The sequence below is a fragment of the Lycium barbarum genome, chromosome 11 (genome assembly GCF_019175385.1).
Source record: "Lycium barbarum isolate Lr01 chromosome 11, ASM1917538v2, whole genome shotgun sequence".
Taxonomy (NCBI): Eukaryota; Viridiplantae; Streptophyta; class Magnoliopsida; order Solanales; family Solanaceae; genus Lycium; species Lycium barbarum.
This window is the reverse complement of record NC_083347.1, coordinates 22506568-22522384: the sequence shown is the minus strand read 5'-3', so window position 1 is coordinate 22522384 and position 15817 is coordinate 22506568. Positions and strand designations below refer to the sequence as shown.

The 15817-nt window shown below is 33.5% G+C and overlaps 2 protein-coding genes across 2 annotated transcripts; one reads left to right on the top strand and one right to left on the bottom strand.

The window, feature by feature from the left end:
• The first annotated feature begins 4321 nt into the window (after window positions 1–4321).
• Window positions 4322–5544, top strand: LOC132618681 (E3 ubiquitin-protein ligase bre1-like). The gene has a single exon (XM_060333700.1). The coding sequence runs from the start codon at window positions 4835–4837 to the stop codon at window positions 5309–5311; it is 477 nt and encodes a 158-aa protein (XP_060189683.1). The 5' UTR covers window positions 4322–4834; the 3' UTR covers window positions 5312–5544.
• Window positions 5545–6090: 546 nt separating this feature from the next.
• On the bottom strand, window positions 6091–14760 carry LOC132617094 (protein-tyrosine-phosphatase IBR5-like). Its single transcript, XM_060331989.1, has 5 exons — window positions 14215–14760; window positions 9124–9223; window positions 7379–7436; window positions 6915–7021; window positions 6091–6693 (listed from the first exon to the last, which is right to left on the bottom strand). Exons 1-5 carry the CDS (start codon window positions 14452–14454, stop codon window positions 6410–6412), a joined length of 789 nt encoding a protein of 262 aa, XP_060187972.1. The 5' UTR covers window positions 14455–14760; the 3' UTR covers window positions 6091–6409.
• Between the last annotated feature and the right edge of the window lie 1057 nt (window positions 14761–15817).

Genomic DNA, 15817 nt, shown 5'->3' with positions numbered 1-15817 from the left:
AGTTCATAACAAAGTTAACACGTTACTAGAAGACATTTCTAAATAATATAACATCTACTGATCGAACTTTAGTTTAATAAAAAGGAAATTAACATGAGTTCTTCACTTCGAGCATGCATTTCTGATCAGATGACCGAGAAGTCGAACCAACATTGTTACTTTGAGTCAAGTTTTACATTTAAAAAATATATCTATCAACTTATGAATTTTTTTTACAAAATATAAAAATATTTGTCAAGTTTTACATTTTAAGAAAATTGAATCACAACTTGAAATCTCAAATCCTACTCTTAAAGAATTTGGAATTTGAAATCATAATATAAAATTTATGCAGATTTTATAAATAAATACTGATTTAAAATTAAAAGACTGAAATCACTCTTCCAAATCCTATGGCCAAACGCCTACTTAGAATGCATATGTGGGGAGCTAGAAATGCAAAACTGTATCCATAGAGTAGTAATGCAAAACTGTATCAAAGTAGTAAAGCATTCAACGAAGTCAGAAATGACAGAAAGCTTTTTATACTTTGTGTAATGCTTTAGAAAAGTGATTACCCGACAATGAAGAGAGACAGGGCAATATAGATGTTAAATCGTAAGGTTCTATCTTTGTCGCGTATACTAAACTTATTGGAATAAACAGCTTTTATGCTAAACCTATTGGAATAAACAGCTTTTATGCTTGAGCCTTTTGATAAATTTTAATTTTAATTCTTGTGATATGACTTAACAATCAACGTATTTAACATTCAATTAATTAACATGTATATTTTTGGTCTCTATATGTAAGAAATATGTTATATTCTGATTATTTTTAAAACTATATTACTCACATATATGACATATATAAAGTAACAATACAAGCTTAACAAATATAGATCATTAAATGTTAGAACAGTAAATGATTCTAGTAAATTTGTAAATTCACAAGCAAAGAGATCAAAAGTGCATATTTCAATTAAATTGAAAGTTAAATGCGCTTAGTCAAATATTATAAGGACTAAGATCAGAATTCATCAATAATTTAGGGACCTAAAATACTCTTATCCCAAAATTTTATTTGTTTATCTTTTTTTCGTTTTACATTTTTCCATTCACTTCAACTTCTGTATCTTCTTTTTTTTTTTTCTTTAAAATTTACTGATCTCTTTATTGGGTTCCTATCTAATTTGATTTCACAATGGTACTTCAGACTAGTTGGGAAAAATATAATATCGAGTCCTGTGATATTCACCTGTGCAATGTTCTTAATCTTTGTTTTCTATCGAGTTTTAGATGAATACATTCATGTATGGTTTAGGAAAAAGTATAATATAGATATTATACCTACATTAGTCATTAATTCACGACTCAAACATGTATGATGTAACCTATAGATTACATAAAAATAACACATATCACTGCTCCGCTTGATTAATCTTGAAATAAATCGAGCTTAAACTCTATTAATTGAACTAGTGAAACTATAATAAGGTGAAATTTTGAACAATGATTAGGCCAGATTAATATAAGGTGGACTTTAATAAAGTGCTGAGCCCTGGGGTCCCTCATGTTTGTTTGATTTTCAAATCAGTCAGAAAATTGAGCCTTTGCATAATGACAAAAAGACATTTGATTAGGGAATTTGATTATTAAGGGATCTTTATTTGTTTATTGATTGAAATCTAATCATAATCATCATGCTTCTTAACGCACATGCTTATTATCTCAGTTTTCTTTTGCACCCTTTTACAGCTTTTTCCCTCTGGAATGGAGAATGCCTTTTTTTTTTTGGTTGACCTTTTTAAAATTGGAAGAAAGGTATATTGGAAATGGTCGAAGTAGTTTCTTTTCTCTCCGTTAATTCGAAAGCTACTTCAGCTTCAGCCGCTAGAATTTTTAATATTTCTTTTTTATTTCTCATCAAATGAATTTTTGATATTTCTTTTTATTTCTCATCAAACGAATGACATCTTCTTATGAAAATTCTAGCCATTCTTAGCATGATATTCGAAAACCTTCTTTTTGTAATATACTATTTGATGGAGTTTTTATTTTCAGGAGACGACCATATGTTTGGAATAAACTTACTACTTACAAGAAAATGCCTATTCTAGATATAAACAGCAGCATATCCAATTGGACCAATTCTGTTTTTCCAGATTTTATATTGAAAGTCATTTTCAATAAACAAAAGCAATAAGTAAGCGAATAAAAATATATCAACCCGGTGTTACCATGAAGTTTATAACAAAGTACTACTATACCGTTTATAGTCACGAATAAGTAGCTTTTCTTCTAATTGAATCCACTGCAAATTGATTTAAGAATTTAGGTCTAAAAGCTCATTCCAAATTCCATCATGTTGGGCACTGGATCTTAGAAGAAAACTTTTTTTTTTTTATCAGAAGAAACTATCTTACTATCCCGCACTTCCTTAAATATACAAACTATTTTAAATAAATTATCGGAGGAAATTATTATTTTTCTATTACAATTTTTCTTTTTGCATAATGTTCTCCTTCGTATAAAACACGTCTTTTTATTTAAAAATTATGGTAGTAGGCGATAGCGGTTGTAATAAGTACATTCATTATTTATCATATATCTGTAAACAGCATCTAATTTCTTACGCATGCAGATGATATATTTTGCATGATTTTTCCGTTTTCTTTTTGTCATGTAATTAATACTTATTAGCCCTACTTATTTTGGCATGACTTAATATTTTTAGATTATGATTATTTTCTTTATGACTTATTAATTAGCAATATGTTTTTAATCGATTTTATTATCTTTTTTATTGAATATTTTAATACAATGTCATCACGCATATCACATTTTGTGTTATTTTATTAAGAAACACTTTAATTATCTAGTTGTATCTTACTAGTCCAATATTTGAAGTAAAAGTTATATGTCTTATATGAAGACTTTTCCGGGAAAAAACCCGAAAAACTTAAAAATCCGAAAAAAATCGAGGTTGAAAAACTCAACTTTTATTGATTTGGTTTAGTTTATAGATTTAAAATCCCGACGCCACTGATTTAGTTTGGTATTTAGAAAACCCGCACCAACTTGTCCATGAACACCCCTAGCTCGGTTCTTCTATAACGGATGTTTTCAATGTATCTAATACTCCTTCCGGATCAAAAAGAGTGTCCACTTAGCCATTTACACACCTCTTAAGAAAATACTAACTCCTAGAAAAAAAAAAAGGTGATTTGACTAAACTGCCCCTAATTAAACAAGTATAGGAATTTGATCACACAACATTTAATAAGAGGGTGCCCTTTTTTTTTACCTAAGAAAAAAAGACCAAGTGGACACTGCTTTTTATCTGGAGAGAGTACTATATATTTCCTTCGCCTTATGTAAAGATGACTGAACATAATTTTTTTATTTTAAAATAGAAGAATTTTAAAAAAAATTATGCGCTAAAATAAGTCATGAGTATTTATATATAAGTATAAATTGTTTCGAATGAACTATGAAGTAGAAAATTATATTATTCTAAATATATATAAATATAATTTTTATTCCAACCCAGCGGTAACCAATCCAACCTTGCGACTACCGGTTCATGGGTTCGAGTTTGGCCCTGATAAAAAAAAATTGTTTTCCTTTTTTTTTTCTAGATTAGACTATATTTCGTTATTTTTTTCGTACTGCTTTGAGTTGTTTGTCCTTGTACGAAGGTTTATTAAAAACAATCTGTCTACTTTATAAGATCTGCATACACCCTATCCTCCTCACATCCCACTTCCTGAGATTTCACCGGATATATTATTATTATGGTATAATTTTTATTTGAGAAAGTCTAGAAAAGAAAGTATGACACGTAAAATAGGAGAGTGAAAATACCATCTACGCAAATGTAAAGGTTTTTAGGAATGTGAGGCATTATTAGGACGAACTTACCATAATAATTACTTAGTTATCCTGTAAATAAGTGAAAAAGCTCACCCACCCCATCCCCAGACACTCCACACTCTCATTCACAGTGAATTTTGCCAATTACAGAATTTCAGTCATGAGCTGTAAGCCTGTAACTAATCGCATAATCTTTCCAAAAATTGAACCTTCTTTTTCAACATCCCTCTTTTAACATCTTGCACCTTCTTTACATCATCCCTTTCTTTCTAATTTGTCTTTAAGAGACAATAATTTGTCTTCTTAACTCTCTCTCTCTCTCTCTCACACACACACACTGACAAAATAAGCAAACCAAGAAGAAGAAAATTTCATTACGGATACTTGCCGTAGTAATCCAAATACATCAATGTGATCGTCATTATACCAAGCTTTCATTTTGGACTCTATATACTTATTAAGTAAGAATTTTCACCCTTTTCTTCTCTCTTCCTCATCATGCTGTTATCTTATTTTATGGTTTTTTTCTTGAGCTTTGATTCCATTGACAAAATTAAGTTGAATAATCAGAGAGAAAAACTACTAATTTGCAGGCCAGAGGTGGTGGATTGCAGACTACTTAAATACGCGACGGACTATTATAAGTGGCGGAATGAGCTTGCTGTCATGGTCCATTGAAATTTAACCCTTTATTCATCAGAAAAAAGTAAAAAAAAGGTGGTGGATTCAACAATCAGAAGTAATTCAACCCTTTAAATAAGAATTTCATCCTTTTCTTCCCTCTTCCTCATCATGCTGTTATCTTAAATTTTATTGACAAAATTAAGTGAAATCATCAGAGAGAAAAAGATTAAGTGGAATAATCAGAGAGAAAACTGCTACTAATTTGCAGGCCTGGCAGAGTAGCCTTGCTTTTAGGATACACTGAGATTCAGCCTTTTATTCGTCAGGAGTGGATTCAACAATCAGAGTAAAAAAAAATGGACGGACAAGATAGGCCGAGGACGATGTGGAGAATCTTAAAGCAACGGCTGGGATTCACTGGGCTAGCCTGTTGTGGGTCCACTTGGAACCTAAGAGTATCAGAAGAGGCCCAATTAGAAGAGCCCATGATTGTAGCCCGTCAAGGGAACGTGAACCTTGCTACAGCTCTAGCAGCAGAGCGTCGATTTCGGAGCGTGGATGCCACGGCGCAACTGAAGACGTTGATGAGGTTGTTTGAGGAAACGGACGGTGGAGATGAGAAGAAGAGGAGTCTCAAGTGGTATATTAAAGAAGAAGGAGGTGAAGGTGGAATTGATGACATGTGCTGCGTGTGCATGGAGAGGAATAAAGGCGCGGCGTTTATCCCCTGTGGACATACCTATTGTAGGGTGTGTTCTAGAGAATTGTTGTTGAACAGAGGCTTGTGTCCGCTTTGTAATCGGTCCATTAATGACGTTCTCAATATTTTCTAAGATTTTTTGTTCCTTTCTTTTGTTAAAAAAAAAAAGTCTATTAGGAGCACTTTTAATATTTTGATCTTGATATTTTCTTGGTGGACTGAAACGGAGTTATATCATCTTCACTCCTTTTATTTTTGGGTGAGTAAACATTTTATTATTTTGTGTAGTGAAATTCTTATTGGAAAAAAAGTGAAGCGGACGAGCGGAGCGATGACCCAACTAGAATAAAGTGCTTCTCGCATTTAGTTGATCTGGCCTTCAGTTATCGTCATATTTTACATAAAATTGCACGTTTTGTCCATAAAATGGACTGGTCTTTAATTTTTGTGAAAATTTAAACTTATGCTATGCCCAGTGAATTTTTTTTGTTTGTTTGTTATGAGGGACATAAATTAAAGATCAGCACAAAATAAGGATAAAAGTGCAAATAACCCATATTTATTTAAGCCGAAAATGACCAGCCCTGCACTCATTTTTACGTTTAAATCTCGCAAGCGATCCCAGTTTATTTTATTTTCAGTCAAGTACTGCTTAATACTTGAACCTCATAAAAAAGGACCAGAGATGGATTCATGTCTCAGATTATCCAGGTGAAAGAAAACAACAATTTACCATAGAAAACATTCCCAAGAATGACATTCACTTGATAAAAGCTTATACGGTTATTGATATTTGGATTGCCAAAAATCATGAGTTTCCTGCAATGCGAATTTAGCAAAATGGTTTTTGGTACTTTTAACACCTAAACAAGAAGAGAGAACTGTTTCTGCAAAACTTTTATAAAGCAAAAATTCTATCGGGTCAAAACTCAACCTCCCATGGTTAATATTTACTTGCATTACACCATGCAGTTATTAGCGGAATTAACCGAACATAATTCTCAGAAGCTTGCATAGATTAGAGCAAGTCTCACTTGAATTTTCCAGAAAAATAAGGTACCATACTGTACTAACATGTCATACTTTAAAACTAGTGAGTATAATATAAAGCATTCCCTCCCACTTTACATCCGCAAACTCCTGACGAACTGTCAACTGACTCAGCGACTTGTGTAACTTTCTAAACGACCATTCAAGTCGAGGATTCCACAAAAGCAAAAGGCAGATAGTATTACGAACCATCCATAGCAATGTCGCTCTCTGAGGTATTCCGCTGATTATGAGCAGCAGCTCCAAAGGTGAAATCCTGTGGAGGAACGCCAAAAACAGGACGAGCAAAAACTGATGTAGCACCAGAACTGTTGAAGGTTGGAATTTGAACTGAATCAGTGGGTGTTGGGTAGTTAAAGCTGAAGGCTGGCACGGGAGAAGTGAAGACTGGCATGGCAGAGGCAGGCTGGTTCTCCAGTGACCCAAAGATCTTCTGCTCATACTCCTGTAGTTTTTGGTAAACCCCTGCATTACAAAAAATAAAAGAAAGGTCTCATTGACATATAGGGGCTCTTACATAAACTTTTTACTAACAATTTAAAACAGCAAGCACCCCAAGCAACTTTATTGCATATGGTGGACCACCAAAGTGGCATATCCGAGTAGAGTAACTAGCTAGGTATCATAGCTTTTCAGATTGATAAAAGGTATATCATGAAGAAATGCTTATAAGGGTATATCTAAACCTTGATTAAGGTCGACAGAAGGTCTGCGATCTTTCACCCACTGATAGCTCTGTGCAAGTTTCCAGCCTTTACTTTTCATCAGGTAAGCAATTACAATGGCAGGTGACCTGTCAACAAAGCACAATTAAGTTCTAATGATAATCACTAATTCTTTAAACCAGAATGGCAGTCTTCACAAGCACAATCAACGGAAAGCAATTCAATGGAATAGTTTACTGCATTTCTCATTCTCAATCAGCATAGCATTTCTCATTCTCAATCAGCATATCTATGTTTCAGCTTCAAAAGTAATAAGACAAATATGTATCAAACTGAAAACAACAAAACACGCTTTGACCTGTACACCTTTATTTCAGGGAAACCCGGGGGAAGAAGAAAGAGAATGGAGGAAAGGATGCAGCACAAAACCAAAAAGAAAAAACAGATAATCATGAAAACTTAAAATTCACAAATCAAACATCTACCTGCTTTTCCCTGACATACAATGTACAAGAACACGAGCCCTATCCTTTTCACATTGTTCTGCAGAAGAAAAAAATACCATTAGCATCAGTTGGCAAGCAGAATGCCTCCTACAAAGCATATAAAGAGCTCTAATACAAAGTTGAAGACACAAACATGATAGTTTCAACTAAAGCAGTCAGAATTGCATGATATCTTATTTAGTACTAATACCTTCCTGCTCAACAGTTGTAGAATGTACAGAAAGTTCAAGTTAAATCTTCAATATGTCATGTACAAATACATATCCAAAACATAACCAAAACATATGAAAAGGCAAAAGAGAGTTCCCCAAAAGTTCAAAACAAGGATCAGCCGGGGACAAATCTATGCACTAAGGAGGCAGTAGAGGACTCAACATTCAACTGGAATAAGCTACCATTGAAGATGTGTGAAAGAATGAATTCTCTGAATAGCTCGCAGTCGAAGTCCAGGTAGATTCAGAAGAGAAGTTTAACACTAGATTTGTCCTTCACAGACAGGGATCGATAACAAGCAGCTAGAGGGTAGAAGTAAAACACATACAATAAAACTCTCTATACAAGCATGTCAACTTAGAGGTAGGATGCCTAGTCTCGTTGAAAGCACAAGGCCAAAGCTTCAAAGTTAGGAACTAGGTGATTATTAGGAAAAGGAACAAGGGACATAATCAAGCATATTGTGACTTAATAAATTGATCAGAAGTTAACTTACAGGAGAGCAACTCCAATCAAAGAGTTATCTCAGATCAAAAAGCTGTAAACATTTAAGATGAAGAATTATCTCAGTTGGAATCATTATGTGATCCGATATTGAATATTTTTTTTTTTTGATGAACAGTTTATTGGTGTAATCGGAAAAATCCTCCATACAAGTTGTATACAAAAAATAAAAATATAGAACCTTACACAAAAAAATATATTTTTTTTCCTTTGTCATGTTTGGCCAATATATCTTTTCCTAAAAGACAAAGTATTGAATCGAACTGAAACCAAACAAAGCTTACTTTCACAACGGCCACATGCTTCTAATTATCCCTTTGACCCTATTTTTTAATAAGTTAAATCTTCCTTCAAAATTTTCACCTTTTTTCCTCTCTATTATTATATTTGACATTTTCTCAATGATTTATTTCCTTGTGCTATTTTTCAAATTTCAATTCTTTTTACTTTTATGTCTTGATTTTTCATAAATATTATTTGCCTTTTATGCAACTATTAGTATAATGTGTGTTGTTTTACGAATATAGCTATGATGTTTCCATAATGTAAATGGAATTAATAATGCAGAGGTTTGATTGATAAGTACTGTAAAATAAAGGGTTTCTAGTTATGGTTTTCGGGTTTTGAAGAGGTTTCCTACAAAGTTCTTTTCATAAGTAACATTTGTATTCTGTATGAAAGAACCCAAGAATTAACTATGTGCTAGTAAAAAATTTACTTCAGAAAAAGTCATTCAACCACAAATTATTTGTTAGGAAACTTCAAAAGAGAAATTCAGAAGATAATGCCAGAACCTGTTCAAAAAGATGTTTAAAAACCAATTTATTTGGTGGTAGTAACTTTACATGTTTCAAATCCTATTGTTCCTTGATATCCAACAAAGCCAAGTATCTAAATAGAAATTATCTGCAATCCTGTGTCAGACTAAAAATCTCTCGAACCTGAAAGGTCAAAAACTGTCAAAAGTAAGCTTTACACATACTAAGTTCACAAGTAATGACACTCACCTAAGAATTGGATGGCATCGTCAAAGTGCAAATCCTGGTCATCTTGAAGGCAATGATAAGTAAAGGAATTTTTATATAGATTTTGACAAGCAGGTACAGTCTGTACAGAGAAAGAGTAAGTGTGAATGAGAAACCTGGTTCCATAATTTTGAGAGCCATAAGGGATCCATAGAGCATGCAAAGTTTTTCATGCATAATTTCTGAAGCACTAGAAAGAAAATTGAAATTGCATCAATAAGAAAATTGCAGAGAAACAGCTTAGTGTACTTGAAAAAGAGTAGGAAGTAAACGAGCTATGTAGAACTGTTTGCACTCTCTTCCCCTCTAAATTGAGTTACCAACCAGTAAAAGTTAAAAGAACCAAAGTCCAGCTCGATGGTAAAGGTGACAAACAAACCTCACCGGGTTCTTTCTGTTTTTGAGTATAATTAATCCACAGCTCCTATTCAAAAAGATTCAAAGAATGTTCCTTTAAAGAACTATAAACTTCACGACCTCCCTGGCGGTATTTCATGATAGCTCATCAAGATCCTGATCAATAATGGAAGGGCATAAACAAAAACAAAAACAGACAACAGCTGCCGAGCACTCAAGCTAAAAATGAATAAGGTTCTCTTCCTTTTCTTAGTAACTAGCATCTTATTCAAGATCTCCCACATAATCTAATGGAAGATATACAACGGAAAAAGGAAAACTAACATTCCTTCTCTGGACAAGATACTAATTGTTAGACAGTGAGAAAGCATCCAAGAGTGAAATCAGCTATATTGCACGAACTCTTCAAAATCCCTGCTCCACCCGTGTCGACACGATGTAAGTGTTGGATCCATACTGGATTTGGTAAACTTATCTTGGGTACTTTGACCATATTCTATGACCGAGAAGTACAGATTGATTAGGTATTTGGTTTGATTTTTTGGGTTTTTTGACTATGTGTGTGTATGTGTGTGTTATCGTGATATAAAGAACGAGACTGCTTTTTTATTACTCGAGACAAGAATAAAATATTGGTGTTTATAAAGAATGAAGTTTTATTAGTTTTAGTTTAATAGCTTTAACTAATCGAAATATACACTTTATATGCCGTAATATACATTTATTGGCTGTATCACAGAACCCGCATCCGCACTCAGATCCATAACTACGAGTCCTAAAATTTATCTGATGAAGAATCCGACCTCTAGATCCGCACCCAAACCGAACACCCATATCCGAGTTCGAGCAACATAGAAAATCAGCCCATACAATTAAGCATTCACCCCATGCCGTGTATTACACTTGCTGCAATTTCATCCATCTAAATACCATAATTTACATTAATTTCATTCTCTTCAGCTCTCTTGTCAGTTCCATTTCTTTCTTCATTTGCAGGAACTTCCTGCTCACCAAAAAATTCCCTTATGAATCAGCCCATGTAAATAACTCCTACTGTCTTAGGCAATATCGTAATCTACTGAGCTATAATCTTTTGCCTTCCTACAAACAATGCATCTCGCAATGATACCAGCTCAATATGCTTTTCCACCGGTACAGTACACATCACAGTTAAAGTTTTTCACATGCATCATCATCATACATGAACCAGACAATATCATATCCAAACCGCAGCATTTGTTTCCTCAAAACTCCTATCATCTAATATGGACTGCTCCCACTAAAGCTGGCTTAGCACTTAAAACTGTGGATTCAAAAACATATTAACTACAAGAGAATGTACTACTTCACCAGAAAAAGAAAATGTATTGCAGATCACTATTTGCCAAAATGGCAAGTACAAGCCCAAAAAGAAACCCATGGAGTTCAAAATTAAAAACAACAAACCCTCACCGGGCATATTAAATAAAATGAGATAATATCCATGTTTCTTCCTATCTCAAAGGGGAAAGTTAAATTCCAAACACCAACCGGTCCTCCAAGGTCAAGCATATGAATGTAACATATCAAAAGCTGTTTGTGTGTCATATTCTCGTATTTGCATCCTTCCCTTTCTGGCCAAGTGGCAAACGTGGATGCAAACATAATAATGACAACATAGACATACTGTATTGGTTCTTTTCTTACAGGCCAGCTCGCTTTAAATTTCAGTACCTGCTCTACAAACTAAATAAATGTGTGGTAAACTGCCATAATTTCAGTATTACTTTCAATAAGTTACGTTAACCTCTAATTTGATGACACGGGTTAAGAACAAAGACATCTTTGTCAAACACTAAATACCATCAAATATCACTTTCTGAATTATGAACTATATCATAAAATCACGGATATGAACATAGGAGCAAAAACAAGAAAAAACATGCTTCTGAGTAAGCAGCCATTACTTATGTCACTAAAAATATGCTAGAAATCTCACATCAATGAGATATTCAATAATGCAGCAAAAATTAAACTACAACAGTTAAAGAATTTAAGATAAACTTAAAACCCTTTGAAACAAATTCATCATCCATTTCCAACATTGATATCACCAGCATCAAAATAATGGTCTGACCTAGATCTGCGCAGACGAAGACCAAGAAAATTCAGAACCAAGACAGACATTCACACTATAATTGTAGGATGTAGTTGAAATCGCACACCAAATAGACAAGGTCATAAACAACTATCTTTGAAGAATTGTGTAGGACCATAAAGATATGCATCATGTGTTAGAAGATACCCTTTTTCCCTTCCTAATAATGGTGGTATTTGGGCCAGTTCACGCTCACCTCGACTAATTCACAGGGTACCTATTATCTCTCACCAACACAAGTTCTTGCCCACCAAGACTCTACAAATGAGAAGAAATCACCTAGTGTTTTTTTTTTTTTTTTTTACCTAATGAATTTGGACCTCACGTGGTGTAAGGTACTAACAACTATGACACCAACTCATTTACAAGAAGAGGATTGAAGTGAACTTCTTTACAAATGTGAGAAGGAAAATAAGCTAGATACTTTTGTGAAAGAAGATTCTTCTTCATTGCTTACGGCAATAGTCCTCTTATCCCTTCCTTGTGAACTATTCCATAAGCAAGAATATCATTTTTCTAGCCCCAACTTAAAGCAAAGATTTTCGTACAGTTCCCAAGAACTCAAAAGACCTAAGTACAAAGCTTCTGTACAGACTTGACAAGTTGCAATTTATTACGGGAATAAAGGGTGTGGGTTAGGGCTGTGCACGGTTCGGATTGGATTGAATTTGATAATTGTCGGTTTTATATTTTGGTTTTTGGATTTCGCAAAATGTAATCCGAATCTGACCCAAATAAGATCGGATTGGATCGGATTTGTTAAGTCCAGTTTTGGATTAATCGGTTTGGATATTTCGGATTTTCAATTTTGAACCTATATAAGTTAAGTTGCTTCTTTTTCTTACAAAACATGAACATCCAAATAAAGTATTCATATCCAATTGCCTTAAATTCTTCATTGCTATCACAATCATCTAAATAAAATATTCATGCAAGCAATGAAACTATTACCAAGGAAATGCAACAGAAGAATTAATAAGGTCTTATGAATTAACAAGTCCAATATAGTAAAATCATGCCATACATAAAATATACTGACAATGACAACAACAAAAAAATATCTAAAACATAGTCATCTTGAAAATTTTAACAAATTCAAACATATTGGACTTACTAATTAGTATTGAACAGGTTGATGTCTAATGAGTAGGGTATACGTATTTGACTTATTAGATTGGACATATAGGTAATGCGCTAATGTCTAAAGGACAGACGGATGGAAGGGCTAAATATAAGGTATAAGAAATTCGTTTTTGCTGATATGTAAAAATCCAAAGCTCCAAATCCGAAATCCAATAGAAAATCTGAAAATTTAAAAAATTAAACCCGAAATCCAATCCATAATCTGAAAATCTAAAATGAAAATCTAAAACGTTTGGATTTCGGTTGGGATTTTGGGTTTATCCAGACTATGCACACCCCTAGTGTCGGTATGTGTTACAAACATTTTTTTTTTGATGACATGGGAACCCGCAGCCGCTACCCTTCGGGTGCGCACAGGGTAAACCCAGCTCCTGTGTAATAGCTCGCAAACCACACAGGAGAGATAACCCGCATGTGTTACAAACATTAAGTTGTGGTTAATTTAGTGATTTAAATTCATTGGCACACCTTAGGATTGGAAACCCAGGCCACTTCTTGCAGATTATCCTCGAGGAAAAAGAATTGGCAAGCATCAAACAAAAACAGTGAAAGGTATTCAGGACAAAATTTATAAGGGAAATTGCCTAGTTATAAGGGAAATTGCCTAGTCTTTATCCCCACAACTCACCACCAGACTCCAAATTATTGACCTTGACTATCTAAATATTAGTGAAGTTATCTCAGGAAAAGCATCTCCAAGAAATTTGGATACACTATCATCCTAGCCTCCCTCCCCACAAAGTACGCAGCCGTCAAGTTTCAATGGTTTTAGGGGTCGTTTGGTAGGGTGTATTAGGTAGAATAATGCCGGTATAAGATTGTAGTACAATGTTTGGTTGGAAAATTAAGTCTAGTACAACTAATACTGGTATTACTTATACATCCTATTCAGTACTATTCTTATACTTAAACACCCTATTCAGTACTATTTAGAAACTATACAATTCAAACCAAATAGTCGATAAGAAATAATCCCGGCATAACTTGCCTTCGAGCCAAACAACCCCTTATTCTTCCAAAAGACAAGGCAAGAGATAACGAGCATATCACCAAATCCCTCAAACACAAGCACAAAACAAGGTCAACTAGTTATAATTTACCAACAACAAAAAAGAGTCTTTTGCAACTTATTTACTATTTGAAAATTATGCAATGCATGTTCACAACCCAAATAGTCGATAAGAAATAATGCAAGCATAACTAATCCCATCATAACTAGTCTCTGAACAAAACGACCCCTTATTTCTTCCAAAAGACAATGCAAAAGATAAGGAGCATATCTCCAAATCCCTCAAACACAAGAACAGAACAAGGTCAACCAACAAAATGAATCATATTTTTGCAACTTTTTCTTCAAAGATTGCAACATTTCAACTCTACTTAACAATTCAATCAACACCAAGAAAGTAAAAAAGGGACAAGTAAGATTGACTAACATTAAGAACTCGAGAAATCCCTTGAGTCTTGAGAAGTTCAGCTCTGGAAGCATTATCATAACTACCCAAGTAAAGAAACTCAGGCAAGATCTCTGAAGGAAAAGCACTAACTTGTATTGAAGAACTCTTATCAGTTACAACAGCCATTCTATGACCACAAATCCCACATGGTTCACCTTCTTCATACTTGTGATAATGACCACAAATACCACATGGGTTTTCTCTTTCTCTCTTCCTCATTATCAAAAAAAAAAAGAAGAAACTTTAATCTGTCTAGATTTGATCTGATTATTTGTAGCGATTCTTTAAGGGAAAGAAGTGAAAAGAATTTCTAAATCCAAGTGTTATTGTAAGGAGAAGTGTCAGACGGTGATTTAGGCTAAATTTGGTGATTTTATAGCTACCGGGGGATTCTTGAGTGTTCGATGGAGTACAAGGTTAGCATAATACTTAGGGGTCGTTTGGTATATAGGATAGGGTGGCATATTCATTATTAAGTTTGGGATTGATTTTATACTCTGTTATATTTGGTAGGAGGTACATAAATTTGGTGATATTATACTGCCTACCGGGGATTCTTTGAGGGTTTGATGGAGTGCAAAGTTGCATAATAGTTAGGGGTCGTTGGTACACGAGATAAGTGAGAATTCACGGGATTAAGTTTGGGCTTAATTTTACACTCTGTTTGGTGGAAGGTACTTTCTACCAACTCTATATCTTCTATTAAACAGAGTATAAAATTAATCTCAAACTTAATTCTGTATATTTTACCTTATTCAATCAAACTTGAGATTATTTTATCCTTCTTTCTGAATAGAATAAATTAATTCCAGAACTATAATTTCGAAATAATTTAGTATGCGTGCCAAACAACCCCTTTAGCCAATAGCAGCGGGGATAAATCAGTGATGCACATTAATTTTGGTACTGTAGTCTAATTGAGTTCTTCCTTTGTATTTTGTTTCTTTATCTTCATGGAAATTGACTAAAAAAATAAAACAAATTAGTACTATTAAAAACTACTAGTACTTTTTTCCTAATAATTATTATTTATAGCTAAGCATAAATTACACTAAAATACTTTTGTGATATGATTCAATCGCTAATATATACCTCATATTTTTTAAATATCAAACTCTTAATCCTCCTGTATTGTGAGAGACCCTACATGTTTTTTTTCTTTTTAGCAAATCTACTAGGCGGTGTGCTTATGGCTAATTTTATGTATTTTCTAAAATAAAAAGCGAACTTCGAAAGAAGATATACAAGCAAGGGATTGGGCCTTACATTACTAATCCTATTAAGGCAAAGAAATTAATATGCATATAAGGGGGCAAGAAATTATGGGAGAGTTAAGTGTTCACATTTGATTATAGGGAGATCTATAGCTAAATATAGTAAATACGCGTTTAGACATAAATTGAGTGGTACTTTAAAAAAAAAAGTAGTGTTTGAAGTTGAGATTAAAAATTGTAGTTGTGCTTGAATATATATTTTACTTGGAAAAGTTAAAGTTTTGCGAGAAAAAAAGAATGGTAAAATTATAATTTTTTTAAATTTGAAAAGCTATATTTAAAAACTAACCAAAAAATTAACCTAATGT